General features: G+C 40.1%; 1 protein-coding gene across 1 annotated transcript in view; it reads left to right on the top strand.

Moving 5' to 3' along the window:
- The window catches only part of LOC131694213 (hyaluronidase A-like), a 75,087-nt gene that overhangs the window by 32,127 nt on the left and 22,622 nt on the right, over nucleotides 1–20,338 (top strand). Inside the window, exons 2-3 of the mRNA XM_058982721.1 lie at nucleotides 2,188–2,480; nucleotides 2,544–2,683. Coding sequence (XP_058838704.1) covers nucleotides 2,188–2,480; nucleotides 2,544–2,683 — 433 coding nt within the window. The remainder of the gene's footprint in view (nucleotides 1–2,187; nucleotides 2,481–2,543; nucleotides 2,684–20,338) is intronic.

The following is a 20,338-nucleotide window of genomic DNA, read 5'->3' as shown; positions in this document are numbered from 1 at the left end:
GAGGGTTCTGCAAGTCGTCGATCCACTATCGGTGTGTGAGAATCGAAGAAAAAATCTACAATGAAATGAGTGGTAATGCCAAAATTTTCTGGATGTGTAAAGTCTTCATGGATATAATGGAAAATGCCCGTTTTACAAAAGCACCAATCTCTACGAACTCTGCCATTGTGGAGATCAATACATCGCACAGGAAGCTTATCGACGAACTTAAAACCGAGATTCGCAATAGTATTATTGCTGAAATGGTGGGTTTTCAAAACTGTCGCCTGCAATATCTATTCCAGTCTTTCAACGAAAACTGTTGATTCCACTTTCGAGGACCCCAAAAAGACCACGTGTTGAAACCAATGCCATCGATAATCAACCTTCGACTGTTCTTTGTGGTACTTCAGAGGCGACTAATGTCAATCTACCAACGGTCGCGTTTAAACATCCGACGTCTAGATTCTGGGTGCACCTGACAAAAATATCGCCGGAGGTAACAGAAACGGACATTCTGGTAGTTGCTAAAGCCTGTCTGCTGCCTGACGACGTAGTCGTGAAAAGCTTAAAACCGAGGCACCGACATATCTCCGAAGAACTGCAGTAGAACTCAATGCTTCCTTCAACATGGCCACAAGGTGTAGTCGCCCAAGAAGAAGTTTACAGCGCCCTCACGAAAGTTGATACTTGAAAAGGTACTGAAGTCGATGGTCTGCCACCACTTTTCATAAAAGAATGTGCTAATGCTTTGTCACTTCCCATAGCGCACATCTTCAATCTATCAATTTCGGAGGCAACCTTTCCGGAAGCCTGGAAAACGGCTTTCAATCTACAAAACAAGTGATATTCACAACGTAGAAAATGATCGTGGAATTTCCATCCTAAACTGCATCGTAAAAGTATTTGAGGTAATAGTTCACAAGGCCTTGTATCGCGCATCACAACCAATCATCTCTGAGTTTCAGCACGGTTTTGTGGATCAACGTTCGACAACAACTAATCTCATGTGTTTTGTGAAAAAAATTATGCATGAGAAAAAAATTATGCGCTGTCGCTTTGAATTGAAAGCGTTCAGAGAAGCTTCCTTCGTTACGCCTTGAGGCAGCTTCCATGGAGGAATCCGTACCATTTACCTGATTACGAGAGCCGATGCCACTTATTGGCCTTCAAACATTAATTTCTCGACGAGTCAGCTTCCTAACGACTAACTGGTATTCGATTTATTGGTAGGCAACATAAATTGCTCGATGTTGTTGCAAGCTTTAAACATCAGTGTCCCAAGTCGTCCGCTGCGCGACCACGCCTTTCCTTTCGTACCTTTTCACCGGACAACCTACGGGTACAACCAGCCACTCAGCTCATGTGTCAGAACATTCAATAATGTTTATTTTGCCTTTGACTTCGACATTACAAAATCAATTTTTAAGAACAGAATTAGGAATTTAAGTTAATCAAGGAGTAGTCTGTATGATGCAATATCAAAGACGAGTAAGTAAATAACAAATAATTCACCGATGTAACGATAAGAGGTAAGGATTTTCCAGGTGCTTGCGCAAAATCAATTCGCGGTGCTGCTTTTCGGGTGACGCCATTTTCACCAATTTTCGAAATACTGACAGCGATACAAATACAGTATAAACAATACACTGTAAACCACTTTCACCCGAACTTTCAAGAGAAAATACACAATCGGCTATTTTCTACAGCGTTATTTTCGTGATGCAATTTGATGTAGTACACCCTTTAAAGAGGTGTTTAGCAGATAAATGTGTGTGTGTGTGTGTGTGTGTAGAACACACACCATGGCAACGGCATTCATGCGTCGGACAAAACCTATTCCCTCCTACTTGACCATTCCATGCATACCCGTTCAAGGTATTGTATATTCTCAACGAACACTGATCACGTACCTAGAGCAGATTCCTACCTATCAATACTGTGATCAGCCGCTGAACAAGGGAAAACCTTGTACAGACGCTCCTAAGGAAATTCCAAATTTTGCTCAATCAAATTGTACGCGAAACGCACCATGTTTAAAAATGATTGATTTCGGGCACGTTTGAGTGAGCGCTAAAACAGAAATGGTAGCGTGCTGTTTAGGATGTACCAACAGAATAGTACAAAAATGTCCTTCTGATGTACAATGCCGCGGAATGTGTCATACCATTTTGTTCACGTGTCTGTATTATATTTCCCCCTTTCCAGAGCTTTCGACGTGTACTGGAACATTCCCACCTTTATGTGCAACCAGTATCAGATGGATTTCTCCGGTGTTGGGTTGGCCTACGGTGTACGCCAGAACAGCAACGATTCCTTTCGCGGCAGCGTGATCTCCATCCTGTACGATCCGGGAAAGTTCCCAGCTCTGCTGGAAAGAAGCTCCAACCGGGCGCTGTATAAGCGAAACGGTGGTGTCCCCCAGGAAGGTAACCTAACCGAACACTTGGAAATATTCCGAGCCCACATCAGCGAGCTGGTGACAGATCCACAATTTTCCGGTAATACTTTTCATTCGGTTGTGAAACACCTAACACATAATTTTCCTCGCTCCATCCCGAAAGGTGTCGGCTGCATCGATTTCGAGTCCTGGCGGCCGATTTTCAGACAGAACTTTGGTTCACTGCAACCTTACAAAGATCTGTCGATGAAAATTGAAAGAGATAGGCATCCCACGTGGCCGGAAAAATGGTTGGAAGCCGAGGTGAGTAGAATAACAAATTAAGGTAAGCTTGAACCATTTCAATTTTATTTCCTTCGTTGCCCACAATGCTTCCAATTATGCTAACTATTTGATAAAACGGATTCATCCCTTCAATCACATTGTATATGCATCACAGGAGCGAATTCAAGCCGGCCACGATAAGGCTGACCTCTTCTCTTTTGAACTCATTCACAATCCTTAAGCACAGGTCCATTCAGCTGAAAAAATGAGGATGATTTTGAATTTATGAACCCACATAACTCTACAGGCCTGGCAAGATTGCACAGAGTCTGGCTGGCGAAGAGTGAACTCTGCTTGCATCTCGGTAGGATGAGATGAATAAACACAAACATAGGATAAAATATTCGCATAATAAATACCGTAAATAACGAGCATAAATTCAGTTCTTTGCCAGCTACAGTTCAGCTACCTCAACCTTGGTACCTCCAGACGACGAATAAACTTAAACGGTCCGACGACTTATTTTTTTAAATCATGAGATAATTCTAACCAAAATTGACAAAGATGATTACGTCTGAATAGATGCTTGAGTCCCCGATTTATATGAAGCATCTGTGATTGGTGCTTTGGTCGAACGAATTAGCTGAGTATTTGAATGAGCCTTTTGTGTCGTCATGCAATTAATGATGTCCATTACCAAGCATTTAATTATGTCGTTCCCGTATGCTAATTGGAATACGACTTTCTGCCGATAACAGATTCAAACTGTCATTCAACTATAATTAATTATAGATTAATTTTGTCAGATTGCCAACTGAAAAACATTTGCGGTTACGATTCTTTTAGTCAGCAGACCACCATGGTATATGAAATAATTAAGTTCGCAACTGTTTCACAAACTAGAGGAAATCAATTTTAAAATTAATTCGCCGGACAGTCGATAATTTCTGAATTGTATTAGTTTAACCCTACGATAAAAATCCAATCTTGCTTTCCCGCGGGAGGCACTAGAATACATAAAAAATACCACAAAGTTGATCCCGAAAGTGTATAAGCTCGCCAATATTTTGCTTCTTTTATATCCGAAAAACAGCGGCCCATTAACGGCACTGAAAACGAAATCAATGGGGTGAATTTTACGGCCACAATTTCGCTTCAAATTTACCCCTTGCGGGTTCGGGCTCTAATGAAACGGATGCTGGCCAATTTGCCAAACGTTAATCAAACTTATCGATCGGGAACGCAATTTCTGTCCCAATTATACCGGACCAGCAGGAACCACCCATGGGTTTTGTCCTGGCTGCTTCCGTCCACGTATGCACATGGACAGCTTTGGATTATCGAGCTAGATATATGATTTGCCAAAACTTGCCACTGTCAGAGTTCATCCAATCATACAGTCTCCTCGTGCTGCTGCTCGATGTGTGTGTGTGGATGCGGAATAATGCGCACGTACAGCAGTGCTACTAAGCAAGCAAGCAAGCAAAAACCAGCACTAATTTCGTTTTATGAGCTCCTCACAGCAGGATATTAATACGCTTTTGCGAGTTCTTTGGCTGTTTTACTCTGGCGGTTGAACGAATATGGGATCAATAGTGTACTCTGATGTACCTTCGCATGGCATCGTCGAAAGTTTTGCACGAATTATTAACTATGGATTAGTTATAATCGTTTTTAGATACATCAGAGCCCTATAAGTGATAGTACTAGGGATAGAGCCCAGCTCTTTTTTTACGAACTGAGCAGTAAACTTCATTCATAATGCATTAGCTTCTGAGCTCAAATAGATTGGTCTAAAAACAACCGTCATTGGAACATAAAATTTTATCCAACATGACACGACAACCTTCACAAATAAAACTGTAATGGCTTAAATTAAGTCGGATTTTGTGTTACGACTTCATCAGTACTTGTCATACTAACTAGACACACTAAAAAAAGTTACACATCTTGTGTGAACGCCTGAAAAACCAGGCCAGAAGTTCTAGTTTGCTCAAACGAATGTCAAAATTTTACCACCGATGCTATTTTCGCTGAACATGTTCGCAGTTAATTTTTGTAAAGGTAGACCCATGATTGACAAACATAGCTACATTCTGAGCAAACGACACACCGGCATAACCGACGTTTGATAACCAACTGCCCAATACGTTTTTTATCTGGTTCTTCGGAAATCTTACAAGATCGAAACGTTGGAAATTTGGAATCAGTAGCGACTGGCTAAAACGGCGCTTTTCCCATGTTGATTGAAGATTTGTGCCTTGTCGTAATTTATTTTTGAATCATTTTCCTGGACGAGAAGGAATGGGGAAGCGGTAAGGTTAGGGATACGGAAAATAACGACACACAGAATACAATACAGAAGTAGTCATCATTTCCAAAGGAATGAAAGATATTTCCCGATGAGCGGATATATCAGCACTCCCAAGGGGATATTGTCACTCAAATTCGGCTTAAACCGCTTTAGGTTTATAAACTTTCGCTGTGATGTTTTGGATACCAGAGTTCAGTTTGTATCGCTTTTTTGCCAGAAATTCCAAAAACACTGCTGTATTAAGGGCCGTCGAGAGCCGCGCCGGGCCCCAGGACTAAAACTAAACTAACTTCTTATTTAAATAGCCATTAGGCTATTGTACCTTTTAATTCAAACTATTTCTTATGATTTATGCGTCAGCTGAACAGAGTCGTGTGTCTTTTATTCATTTGATAGATGAAAAACAAAAATAAATAAACGAATATTAGTGGTTGTCCATCAGAACCACTTGCGCGTGTCTTACCATTACAATTGAAGCTGTTTTTCACGACGGGAGATAGCATACACGTTAATACCGTCATCATTTATGCAGCCTTGATAAGCGTTTATGTTGCCATCATTAATACTGCCTTGTTTGCTTTCTTGTTGCTTTCTGTTGATTTTGAGGTACTGAATGCAGCTATTGCAGATGTCATTATGACCTGAACGGAAAAGACGTTCAATTGATGAATTTCAACAGTTTTCAGTATTATTTCAAGATAACGCAGATATATCCCAATTTCAACTTTCACCGTTAACCCTTGTGAAGGCAAGCTAAAATCCTAACATTAAAGGGCAAGCCGGGCCTCTCGGGCCCGTCTAAATTCAAGCTCCTTTTTGCCGTTCTCATATAGAAAGGTTATGCAATCGGTCGAAATTTCGACTTTTTAACCGAGAGCCGCAGGGCCAAATCTCTTATACCATTCGACTCAGTTCGTCGAGATCGTAAAATGTCTGTATGTGTGTGTATGTATGGATGTATGTATGTGGCAAACAATCTCGAAAATTTTTCTCTGAGGTGGCTGGACCGATTTGTACCAATTTAGTTTCAAATGAAAGGTGCAGCCTTCCCATCGGTCGTTATTGATTTTTGTATTGATCCGACTTTCGGTTCTGGAGTTACGTGTCGAAGAGTACAATCACACAGCAAATTTCCATAGAAAATGATAACACCATGATGTCCAAATGATGCAATATATATTAAAATATGTGCAACATTACTTGGCTTTGCATGTCTAGATCATTAATGACCCACCGAAGGCACTTCGACCACATTGGCCAGCTATGGCGGTTCTTGATGCCCCGGGGGAACTTACCAAGTTCCTAAGATAATGTCATACCTATTTTTCAGCGAATTCTTTACCGATTTTTACAAACTTGGTTTCAAATGAAAGGTACAGCATTCCCATTGGCTGCTGTTGAATTTCTAATTGATCCGACTTCCTGTTCCGGAATTACAGGATGATGAGTACGAACACGCAGCAAATCCCGATTTCAGCGTATAAGGCGATGTATGTAAAAAGGTCAAATTTTTTTCCCAAAAGGTGAGTACTCGGAAGATCATGTCGACTGTCGATTGGTTCTGAGCTCCATTTCGTTTGAACACCACCAATAAATGTTTCTGGGTTGCTATTAATTTCTTCTGGTGCATAACCGAAGTACATATTCATATTTTTCTGCATCAGATTCATCGTCGGAAGCAATATCATTCACATCTTCTTCCTCGCTTTGCAAATCAGTTTTGAATCGTCTGCTGTTGAATTTGCTCGAATTTCTTCCATTATTTCAGATTCTTTAAGACGATTGAAAACATGGGCATATCGTCTTATAGCCATTTCAATTTTTTGTTGCTTTTAGATCCTACAATTTGAATAATTATGACAACTATAACACAAAGAATAGACAACAAAAGTAGACAATAACGACAGAGTTAGGTTATGTTGTTTCCAAATAATTGTCAAGTAGACCACAGTGGGTGAAATAAAAGTATTTATCCAAAAAAAAATATGACACACGTCATTATCGTATGCTATTTTTACATTTCTTATAAAAGAAATGTATAGAACTCGCTCAAACTTTCAAGATTTTTTTCTTATAGGTAAAAAGATAAAATCAATCAAAACATGAAAAAAATCATGCTAATATGAAGCTGAACTCATCAAAATGTTTTTTTTTTAGATAATTATTAATGTATAAAACCCGTGGTAGTCCTAGTAAATATTGCATGCACACCGGGCCTGCCAGGCCCGGCTTGCCTTTTTGTGCATGTAAAAAATTCAAACATAACTGCGCATCACTCCATAGATGAAAATTTCACAATTCTTTATTTTTGTTATAGATTTCAAAGCTACTTATCAAAATTTCCATGCCCAAGCTTGTACTGCATACACACTTTTTTGTAACTAAAAAATTGTAACGTGCCGGGCCTCTGAGACCCGGTTGCCTTTTTGAGGGTTAATTAAAACTATCCTGACAGCATTGATCCCATGAAACAGAATCAGACTAATTAAAATAACTTCAATTCTACAGTTAATAATTATGACTATTAGTGCTCAAATGAATGGCAATAGTTATTAACTTTCCGTATTTCTATTAACAAATCTTCCCCAAATCGAAAGTTGTGGCTATTTGAAAACGCTGTAGTTTATAAACAACATGGGTATGGAGGGGTTAACAATTTCAGTCATTTTAAAGCAATTATAGCAGGTTTTTGCTTCACTCACACATTTGTTTAAAATAATCAATAATTATATTGATTTTCAAAAAAAATCAGGCAACAAATCTTGCTAATTTTATTAAATGGATATTTTGGTAGATGTATCCCAAAGTTCCAATTTAATTAAATGATTTCCTCGATTGAAAATAAATTAATTCATTAATAATTTTTTGTGTGAAACAAGCACATGTTATTTGAATAAAAGAAAATTATTTATTGATTAAATCAAACCTTTTAATTTAAATCAAAGAGTCAATTTATTTTATTCTAATGGGCTTTATTTCTCGTGATGTACTATATAGTAACAAAATATATTTTGTAACCATATATTTTGGAGCATTCAATCTTGTAATATTGTGCTCATCACAAAACATCTTTTTAGAGGATATGACTATACCCTTTATTTTAACTAAAAAAACTGATTTAATCCACCTAGCAGTGAGATGAGACATTTCTTACACATTTCACTATTGGATTAGTTTGCAGAATTAATTTCTAGTCTTGCACGAATAAAATCTCGAATAAACTGAATAAATTATAGAAATCAACAAAAAGTAAAGCAAAAAATGAAACAATAGGTTTTTAAATTCATAAAATGAGTAGAAAAATTAATGGAAATCAAAATTATGATATACACAAATGAATGAATCAAATGAATCAAATGAATCAAATGAATCAAATGAATCAAATGAATCAAATGAATCAAATGAATCATATGAATCAAATGAATCAAATGAATCAAATGAATCAAATGAATCAAATGAATCAAATGAATCAAATGAATCAACTGAATCAAATGAATCAAATGAATCAAATGAATCAAATGAATCAAATGAATCAAATGAATCAAATGAATCAAATTAATCAAATGAATCAAATGAATCAAATGAATCAAATGAATCGAATGAATCGAATGAATCAAATGAATCAAATGAATCAAATGAATCAAATGAATCAAATGAATCATATGAATAAAATGAATTTTTAAATGTAATTAGTTTAAACAACCACCATTGGGGCCAAAAGGGCCTGTTGGTGAAGGTAATAAACATAAACATGGATCACATGAATCAAATTAATCAAATTAATTAAATGAATCAAATAAATTAAATGAATCAAATTGATTTAATTCATCCAGTGAATACAATGAATCAAATTAATGAAATGGATCAAATGAATAAAAAGAATGGATGAACAAAATGAATAAAGTAAAAAATAAATGAAATGCATAAATAAAACAAACGAATCAAATGAACAAAATGAGCTGAAGTGATAAAATGAATAAAAAGAAGAGAATGAGCAGAATTAAATGCATTGAATGGTAAAAGGTTATAAATTAATATAAAGAAATAAATTGAATCAAATAAATTATTTGGATGAAAAGATTAAAACTGAAAAAGTAGTCAGATTATTAAAATGAAGAAACTGAACAAAATGAATAAACTGGAAAAAATGAATAAAATGCATACAATGAAAACAATGACTGATATGAGTAAAATGCACAAAAAGAGTAAACTGATCAGAGTGAATCCAAAGAATGAAACGAATTAAATAAGTAAAATGAACACAGATGAACAAAACGAATAAAAAGATGCGGAATGAAATAATTAATTAAAATGAAATGGTCATATATTTGAATCCAAAAACATTTTTGAATAAAGAAAATGAATAAACCGGATTGTACGAATTTGAGAACCATTGCATCAGAAAGTTTTGAAATGTTTTTGAAAATCTCATCTTCGGATAAAAGGCTAATAAATATGCAATGGACTTTCTAGGACTTCCATTTTTTTTGGTTTTATTCTTTTTGTTTTCATGCTTCTTTACTTGACGAATTCGAAGTTTACTTTTTGGCACATATTCCCGAATAAAAGATTTATGCACAGAATAGAATTTACTGGTCCAGTATTTTAACGCGCTATTGAATATAGTAAAATGAGACAAGGTCACATGTGCTTCCAAGCCCCTTGAACAGAGAACGACAGGGAGAATGCGATTCGTGAATGAGACAGGTAGATATTTCAAAGTTTTTATTTGCATTGAAGTAAATAGTGTGAAATGTCTAGGCCATGTCGATAGCATAAAAGCCGTGCATTCAGTTGATTGCAATGCAGTCTCTTTCCATTCATCCTCATAGCTTTCATATTGTTTCGTTCGGAATTCTCGTGCAGGAAATATGGATAAATAAGTCCTATACAGACCATTACCGTGAAAAAGAAATAGTTCAAACTACTCAGTATATCCAAATATGGACGACGATAAGTTAGAAGACACATTGTAGTTGCATCCCCCATCGAGAGTGGGTACTTTGGGAGACTTCTTTTCCTGGATCTAAGTTGTGGATATTTTTGGTCTTTGATCCGTTATTTTTTATGAAAGTTCGTACCAATACAACGAATGTGCAGCTGATACAACTCATGGTTCATTCGCCTGCGCAACGTTCCGTCTTCCATCTGAACGCCACCATAGATGGTACGCAACACCTTTCGTTCGAAAACTCCAAGGCGTTGATCCTCCACGAGCATAGTCCAGGTCTCGTGGCCGTAGAGGACCACCGATCTAATCAGCGTCTTGAAGATAATCAACTTCGTGCGGCGGTGAATTTTGTTCGACCGGAGCGTCCTCTGGAGTCCAAAGTAGGAACGATTTCCCGCTAAGATCCGTCTCTGAATTTCTCTGCTGTTATCATTGTCGTCGGTTACCAGTGAGCCCAAATACATGAATTCGTCGACCATCTCGATTTCGTCACCGTCAATCCGAACTCGGGTGAGAGGTTCACATTGTCGTCTCTAGAACCTCTTCCTCTCATGTATTTTGTCTTCGAAACGTTGATGGCAATTCCAATCCTGCTGGCTTCAGCTTTCAGTCTTTGAGCAAATATTTCATTTAAAATTCAATAGAGATACGAATAGTTTAAATATCGCTCGTAGAATGACTCTTTTGAAAATTTCCATCGTCAAACTTTCATATTACCCAGTTAAGCCAAATATTTTTCTTATAGCCATGAATTTCCTTAATTATAGTGTAGATACAGGCTTTGAATACAATTGAATTAAAGTTGAGTTGATGTAGCAGCAGACAAAAAATGGTTTTGTTTTCTAAAACCTTCTCAATTACAATTAATAAACATTTCAGATTGGCAGAAGATCTTATCACACAACTTAGAAATGGATACAGAAATAGCTAGATAGATGCAATGGAAGAGAGACAGAGAGAGAAAGAGAGAGAGAGAGAGAGAGAGAGAGAGAGAGAGAGAGAGAGAGATTGGTGGGGGGGGGGCTGTGAGGAATGGCAAATGATGGTTAATGCAGTGACATTATTTTTATAGGTATATTATTATGATATATTGATTCTTACATTCTTATCTTAAATAATGTAAGTAGTAAGTTTTGCGCCATAACCAGTATAACCTAAATCTTGCAAAAGAGCTAAATTTTCGCTAGATTTTTGGGCTTCAACCAAAAACTCGCTTTCGGTGACGCGACAAGTATAATTATATTAGAAATCTTTTATCTCACTACTAGGTGAATTACTTGTTGATCTGTGTATTGATATACCATACAACATTTACCTCATGATTGAACGCAATGCCTAATCCAAGGAATAAATACTAGAACTCACTGTTTCTTTATCAACACATTATTTTGTCTTTGAAGTGAACTTATGTATTGTATTTTGAGAAATAGTTCATTTATTATAAAGGTAATTCACAAAATGTTCTCAACATCGAATTCCTTGAATCACGTAGATGTGTTTTCATACCCCGATATTCAAAATCGGTTTAGTTTTGCCCCTAAAACACCAGTAAAGCAATACTCTGTATGAAACAATCTCATTTTTAATTAGTGGAAATTAATAAGCGAGGACTAAAAATACAAAATGTTTAATATCTCCGCCGCTCGTGCACAAATTTAGACAATCTATAGCTTGTTAGAAAGGTATTTTTACAAGCTTTCCATTTATGTGCAGTTTGTGGGACAATATTGTATTGTTCGAAAGTTATTTGCAAAAAACCTGCTGTGTTTTGATACAATGGCCCATATCTCAGAAAGTAAACAACATATCGAAAATCAAAAATAATAGTGTCAAGTGGCAACGTTAGGCCTTTCATTTGAAACTAATTTCATTATAATCGGTTCAGCCATTGCTGAGATAATTACATGACATTTTGTACATACATACATACACACACACACACACACACACATACAGACATTGTCTCAATTTGTCGAGCTGAGTCGATTGGTATATGAGCCTTGGCCCTCCGAGCCTCGGAAAAAGTTTTCAAAGTTTGAGCGAATCCTATACATTTCTTTTGTAAGAAATGTAAAAACATATCATAGCATTCACATAATTTACATAATTAGTTCAACCTTCAAGATTTTCTTTTTCAATTCGCTTCGCTTTTTCAATGAGGCAAATAAATATAATATTGCAATTAAGTATTGTTTTTTTAGTATTTAGGAGATACTCATCTTCATTTCCTTCAATCTCTACCCACATCTTTAATTTTCAATTAAAAATGCGGGCCCCGAAAATTGACCCGGGCCCCAAGGCAGTTGCCCCCACCAGACCCCCCCCCCCCTTTCGTCGGGCCTGGTTGTATTTTCCCTTTAATCGACCCACCAAACTCTATAGCTCTTTTTATGTTGAACTATGTATTGAGAACCAAAAATCCTGATAAACAATTCAATTACTGCAGCGCAGTTTCATGTCAAATTTTATGTAATTCCGTAATCGGATTCACAAAGATCACACGAATAATACTCAGCACGCTGAATAGTAGCGATATAATAAAGTCATGGGTGCGTTTCGACTCCGTCTCATCAGAAACTGACACTAACGTATTGTCGGAATAGATTAGCACCGGCTTGACGCTAAATCCGTAAAATTAAAATACATACATGACTGGTCAAACGTGATGTCACGTCCGAGCAGAAGTTCTGTTTATGCCGATAAGACATAGTAAAGCAGAAACTTGTCTTGGCTTAGCAGGCCTATGCGAAAGCACTATAGTATATTTCACCCTAAGGAAAAAATTGGGCAAACACCAAAATTTCTCACTATCGGGACAATTTTTGGTGAAACCAGTCTTTGTACGTGAAGGGCAGAAATCCTAACTTAATAAAGCCACAGGAGCGTTTCATTTGTTTTCGAGCGCTCGGTCACAAGTGTTTTGTTGCCAGTCCGTGCAGTGTATAGCGACAAAGAATAGTGCTAATCCGCGTTCAAGGTTATCTTGCACACTCTCCGCCATGTCGAGGTTTCAGTTTTTTCCCTTCTTTTGTGTTTCTGTTTCTGAGTACCGTTAGCCAGCCAGTGACCAGTGAAGCAGTGTTCTTCTAGTAAGCCGTCTGGATACCCTTTCATACACAAGTTAAGGATTATTTTTCGTTTCCCTTTCTTGGTTCTCCCACTAACGTGCACTGGGCAATAGGCCCGTGCAAAATTGACTTCCCCTGACGGCGGCTCACCTTAAGATGAGATGAATGTCGAAACAAAATCTGCTCCCCTGCTCAAAGTATATCCAAGCTCAGCCACCGGGACCTTCGTGATCTACTTCCGGACCAATGACAAAAAGTGTTTGAATCTGTTGCAGATTTCTCGAGATCTGACGGATCGGTATTCGGCCGTGACAGAAATATCGAAAATTTGCCCTGATAAGCTTCGGGAGGTTGTAAACAGCTTAAATCAGGCAAATGATATTGCTGGCTACGGGTCTCTTATGAAGCAGTACAGAGTGTATATTCCAGCTAAATTGGTTGAAGTCTATGGGGTCGTTTCCGATTCGAGTCTGAGTTGCGAGAAGCTGCTGCAACATAGGCTGTTTCAAAGACCCCATGCTTAAGCCAGTGAAGATACTGGAGTGCAAACGTTTGCTTTCAGCATCAGTCGCAGCAACGGAAGAAAACATACATCATCTCAAACTCTTATCTATTTATTTATTTATTTATTTATTTATTTATTTTCATCTGACCTAGCTGGTCTTAATGACTAAGGGGGATAGGGAAAAGCGAATTTGAGTGAAACATTACCACTCCTCAAATTGGCATAAAAACCCTATGTCTTTTCAATTTAATACACAATGCAATAAATAGAGAAAAAAATATAACAAAAATATATAACAAAAATAAACCAATACAATAAAGTAAACAAATGTAAAAAATATAGAAAAGCAAGAAATAAAAATACAAATTAAAAAGTCGTCAGTAAATATCTGGCAAGTCAGAAACTCCTTAAGAGCCGATTCTTGATGGTAGTAGATGAAATGTTGAAATCGAAATCTGCAAACACTTCGTTGAATGTGACAGACATGAAGCGAATCAAATCATGACCACCATACAGGGAGTTCCTATATTCCAACAGCAGAAAGCTTCGTTTACACAGTATACATTCCGATGCATAGATGTAGAGTTGACCCAATAATTCCGACGTATCGTTCCCTATTGCGATCGGTTCCGCCAGCCAGCATGTACATCGTCTTAGACACATTTATCTTCAGTCCTACTCGTGCTGCTTCGCGCTTCAGTCGGGTGTACAGATCTGCTACCGTCTCTTTGTTTCTACCGATTATGTCAACGTCGTCAGCGAAGCACACGAACTGTCCGAACCTCGTGAAAATCGTGCCCCGCATTACACCTTCCAGCGCTATATTGAACAGCGAGCAGGGCAGCCCATCGCCTTGTCTTAGTCCCCTGCGTGTTTCAAACCGACCCGAGAGGTTGCTCGAAATTTTGACATAACACCATACACCATCCATCGTAGCCTTAATCAGTCTTGTCAGCTTCCCACGGAAGCCGTTCTCGTCCATCATTTTCCATAGCACCACACGGTCCACCGTGTCATATCAGCCTTTAAAGTCGATGAACAGTTGATGTGTCGGGACCTGGTATTCACGACATTTTTGGAGGATTTGCCGTTTAGTAAAGATTTGGTCGTTTGTTGATCTGCCGTTGATGAAATCGGCCTGATAACTCCCGACAAATCCATCTACCAGCGGTGATAGGCGCCGGAACAGAATCTGGGATAGCACTTTGTAAGCGGCATTTGTCACCGTGATCGCTCTGTAGTTTTCACAGTCCAATTTGTCGCCTTTCTTGTATATCGGGCTAATGATCCCTTCCTTCCACTCCTCCGGTAGCTGTTCCCTGTCCCAGATTCTTTCGATTATTCGGTGCATGCATACCGTCAGATTCTGCGGACCCACCTTGAAGAGTTCCGCTCCAAGACCTTCCTCTCCAGCTGCCTTGTTGTTCTTGAGCTGTTGAATAGCCTCGTTAACCTCATTCTTAGTGGGCGCCGGTTCATCCCCGTCGGCTGCGACACTGACACAATCTTCCTCCTCGAACGCCCGATTATCCGCCTGCGCACCATTCAGATGTTCATTGTAGTACTGCCTCCACCTTTCGACCACCTCACGTTCGTCCGTCAAGAAGCCACCTTCCTTGTCTCTACACATTTCGCGGCACAAAACCGTTGCGAGAGTCATTCAGCTCCTTGAAGAACGTCCATGTTTCTTGAGAGCGATACAGTAGCTCCATCTCCTCTCTCTCAGGCTCTTCCAGGCGGCGCTTTTTGTTCTGAAAAAACGAGTGTGCTGTTTTCGCTTCCGTCGATATGACTCCACGTTCTGACGAGTGGCTTGAAGCCACGTCGCTGCGCGTGCCGCATTCTTCTCGTCCAATATCTCTTGGCACTCGCCATCGAACCAATCGTTCCGTCAACTCCTCTGTACATATCCCAGGACGCTCTCCGCAGTGCTGCTTATGGTTCCTTTAGTCCTGGTCCAGCAGTCCTCAAGGGGACCATCGATGAGCTCCTCCTCCGGTGGCAGCGCTGCTTCAAGATGCTGCGCGTACGTTGTCGCGACGCTGGTTTCCCTCAGTCGATCCAGGTTATACTGCGGCGGGCGCCGGTATCTTACACTGTTCACTACGGATACGGTTTTGGACGCAGTTTAACCAATCACCAGATAGTGGTCCGAGTCGATGTTAGCGCCCCAATAGGTCCTAAGCGATTGTATCCTTCGATGGCTAATTCATCGAACGAGGTCACGGGTTTAATTACTGTTGTACAGTGGAATATCAAGCATTATCCCGAAAATCGATTTCTTTAAAATCTTACTAAATAACTTGAAATGCGATGCATTTGCACTATGCGAGACATGGCTTACTTCAGAAATAGACCTACACTCCCATAATTTTAATATTATTCGCTTGGATCGAGAAGACTCTTATGGAGGAGTATTTTTGGGGATCAAAAAGTGCTATTCTTTCAATCAAATCGACCTCCCCTCGACACCAGGTATTGAAGCTGTCGCTTGCCACACCAGATTTAAAGGCAAAGACTTTTGCAGTGCTTTCACCTACATCCCCCTAGAGCCTTAGTTAGCCACCGACGGCTTTGCGATATTGCGGAACTCCTCCCCGCACCGAAGCTAGTTTAAGGTGACTTCAACTCCTACGGTACGGCATGGGGTTGCCTTCATGACGATAATCGATCTACCCTACTTCATGAGCTTTGCGACAACTTCAATATGACCATTTTGAATACGGGTGAAATGACACGGATTCCTGCCCCTCCAGCGCGACCGAGCGCCTTAGACCTGTCCCTCTGCTCGACATCACTGCGGTTAGATTGCATGTGGAAGGTAATCTCTGATCATCACGCCAGCGACCATCTGCCAATCGTAATTAATATTGCTAACGGTTCAGGGCCACCGAATACAATCAATGTTTCGTATGACCTCACACGAAATATTGATTGGAAGAGCTACGCGTCCGCGATATCCGGAAAAGTTGAGTCGACACAAGAGCTTCCTCCGGAGGAAGAATACGGGTGCCTGACTGGCTTGATTCTCGATACCGCGATTCAAGCTCAGGCTAAACGCGTACCAGACTCGAACTCTCGCGGGCGTCCTCCCAACTCGTGGTGTGGCAAAGATTGCTCAGACGTGTACCCGGAGAAGGCCACCGCGTATAAGACCTTCCGAGATAACCGGCTACCACCTAGCTACCGACAGTACGCGATGGCAGAAACGCGCATGAAGAGTTTGATGAAACCCATAAAACGTAGCTACTGGCGCTGGTTCGTCGACGGGCTAACGAGAGAAACATCGATGAGCACTCTTTGAGGCACGGCCTAACGAAACCAAAACAGTACTAACGAAAGCGTGGAATATTTAAACCGTTCGATATTCGATTTTTCCAAGAGGGTTTGTGCGGATTCCGCCCCGACACAGAAGATCTGCCGCGCTGTGTCCCCTCACGATAACGCGAATGAAACACCAAATCCCAGTGAATCTGCCAAACTGTGCCAAAAGACGCTTGTTGAATTTATTTATTAAGTTTCATTGTCCTTCATGACTGGAGGCGAGCGAGGGTCATCGCCATCCAAAAACCAGCCTCCGACCACAACTCGCATCGACCGATTGCGACGCTGTACTGTATCGGAAAGTTGTTCGAGAAAATGATCTTGTTTCGTCTCGACAATTGGGTTGAAGCAAATGGCTTACTGTCAAATACACAATTTGGGTTTCTCAAAGGCAAAGGGACGAACGATTGTCTTGCGTTGCTCTCAACCGAAATTCAAATGGCCTATGCTAGCAAAGAGCAGATGGCATCAGTTTTCCTAGATATAAAGGGGGCTTTTGATTCAGTTTCTATCAAAATTCTCTTTGAGAAGCTGCACCAGCATGGTCTTTCGCCGACTCTAAATAACTTTTTGCTAAACTTGCAGTCTGAAAAACACATGCATTTTTCCCATGGTAATTTATCTACATCACGAATTAGCTACATGGATCTTCCCCAGGGCTCATGTCTAAGCCCCCTTTTCTACAACTTTTACGTGAATGACATTGACGAATAACTTGTCAGTTCCTGTACGCTAAGGCAGCTTGCAGATGACGGTGTGGTCTCTATTACAGTTCTCAAAGCCATCGATCTGCAAGGACCATTGCAAGATACCCTGGACAATTTGTCTGCATGGGCTCTCCAGCTGGGTATCGAGTTTTCCACAGAGAAAACCAAGCTAGTCGTATTTTCAAAGAAGCGTAAACCAGTGCAAGCTTCAATTAATGGGTCAAACTATTGTTCAGGTTTCAACTGTCAATTATCTCGGGGTCTGGTTCGACTCTAAAGGAACCTGGGGATGTCACATTAGGTATTTGAAACTGAAGTGCCAACAAAGAATCAACTTTCTCCGTACAATAACCGGAACATGGTGGGGTGCCCATCCAGGAAATTTGATCAGGCTGTACCAAACAACGATATTGTCGGTGATAGAGTACGGGAGTTTCTGTTTCCGCTCCGCTGCGAACATACATTTCATCAAGCTAGAGCGAATCCAATATTGTTGTTTGCGTATTTATGTTTGCTCAGAGTTGCATGCACTCGACCCATACGATCAGTTTGGAAGTGCTGGCGGGCGTAATTCCGCTGAAAAATCGAAAAATCATATCGATTGCTCATCCGATGCGATATCTTGAACCCGTTAGTAATTGCAATTTTCGAGAGGCTTGTCGAGCTCAATTCTCAAACCCGGTTTATGTCCTTGTACTTCGATTACATGGCACAAAATATCAATCCTCCTTCATATTACCCCAACCGTGTTAATCTCCTTCATGCTTCTGATTCAACTGTATTCTTCGACACATCCGCAAGTGATCCCAAGCATCTTTTATAGTAAATTTCGAGAAGTCGACTGTTTATGTTTTATACCGACGGATCAAGCCTCGATGGCTCCACTGGCTTCGGTATATTCAATCAAAACCTCACCGCCTCATTCAAACTCAATGATCCTGCTTCAGTTTACGTCGCAGAACTTGCTGCTATTCAGTATACCCTTGGGGTCATTGATACTTTGCCCACCGATCATTACTTTATTGTTTTGGATAGCCTCAGCTCAATCGAGGCTCTCCGTTCAATGAAACCTAAAAAGCACATTCCATATTTTCTGGGGAAAATCTGGGCACGCTGCGTGCTTTGTCCGTAAGATCGTACAAGATTACCTTAGTTTGGGTTCCCTCGCATTGCTCCATTCCAGGTAATGAATGTAGCCACCTTCCCAGTTCACCATTGCTCCATGAAGTTTCGAGGGTTCTCTGATGAGTAATACTGAAAAATTCGCTGAAGCTAATTGGTCTTTCATATATGCCACCTTGCAAAGCGCCCGCCTTAGCTAAAGAGTCCGCTTCGGACTCTTTAGCTAAGGCGGGCGCTTTGCAAGGTGGCATATATGAAAGACCAATTAGCTTCAGCGAATTTTTCAGTATTACTCATCAGAGAACCCTCGAAACTTCATGGAGCAATGGTGAACTGGGAAGGTGGCTACATTCGATAATCCCTAAGGTATCGGCGAAACCTTGGTTCAGGGGGATGGATGTGGGTCGGGATTTCATTCGCGTGATGTCTCGGCTCATGTCCAATCACTACACGCTGGACGCACATCTCCGGCGTATTGGGCTCGTGGATAGCGGTATCTGCGCTTGTGGCAACGGTTATCACGAAATCGAACATGTTGTCTGGGCATGCGCCGAGTACTGTTCTGCCAGATCTCAACTATTCGATTCCCTTCGGGCCCGAGGAAGATCACCCAATGTCCCGGTTCGAGATGTACTGGCAAGCCGCGATCTCCTCTATATTTGCCTTTTATACACCTTTTTAAAACCATCAATATCCAGATTTAACTGCCCCCGTCATTTCTCATTTGTATCATTCCCAGAAGTGCCCTCTTCCGCCTACCGTACCCCAACGATGGTTTTATGCGACTCAAAGACGAGACAAAACATCTGTCGAATGACCTAACAACACGAGACCTACAGTACAACATCACACGCGCAACGTGGTGATGTTGTACTGTAATTCAAAATGTAAAACAATGAAAAAATGGCACCTTTAAGCTAACGCAAACGTGCCTTATCAAATAAGCGAATTGAATAAAAAAAAAGAAAGGCTATGCAATCACTCTGAAAATCGTCAACCTAATCCCGGCCTATTATCAATCCTATTATCATTTTTTTGACTTATAAAGGCGTAGGTAGGGGTATGCAGCGAGGGGTTGACCCCACCCCCCCAACATTACACACTCTTCTCTGAACGCTCTGCAGTCACCCCCATCATGTCCCTCCCTCATGTAGCCACCTCCCCTCAAAGCCCCCCTACAGATCCCACTCAAACGTCCACCTTATGCACCCTCTTCAAACCCGCCCCTCTCTCATCCCAATCACCTTCACTTAGTAGGCATACCAATATAGGCTGGGGGTGGTTTGGTAGTGGGTTATTTATCCTCTTCACACACACCTGCATTATAAAATAGGTTAGCTTAAAGACAACATTGAGTTAATGCTAATTAAATATTATATCTATTTGTTTCAACTAGGGGCGGATCCAGAATAAAATTTGCTAGTGGGCCTGAAATTTTAATTTCGAAATGAACACATTACGTAATACGCAATAACCTCATTTAATAAAAACTAGCAAAAAATTGGTTTGAAATGATTTTGAGTTTGAAACTACTTCAAAATTAAAACTAGTTTAAAATTTCTGAACAAGTTGAAAATTTTCGGCAGGGTTCGGACCCCTCGGATCCTGCTCCTTGATCTGCCGCTGGTTTCAAGCGATGTTTTTGTATCTCAAATCTCAAGATCGTGGCTGTTGATTCATTGTATGTATGTGCAAATCGTACT

Source organism: Topomyia yanbarensis, chromosome 3 (genome assembly GCF_030247195.1).
Source record: "Topomyia yanbarensis strain Yona2022 chromosome 3, ASM3024719v1, whole genome shotgun sequence".
Lineage (NCBI taxonomy): Eukaryota > Metazoa > Arthropoda > Insecta > Diptera > Culicidae > Topomyia > Topomyia yanbarensis.
The sequence above is the reverse complement of the archived record's forward strand: the minus strand, read 5'-3'. Positions and strand labels throughout refer to the sequence as shown.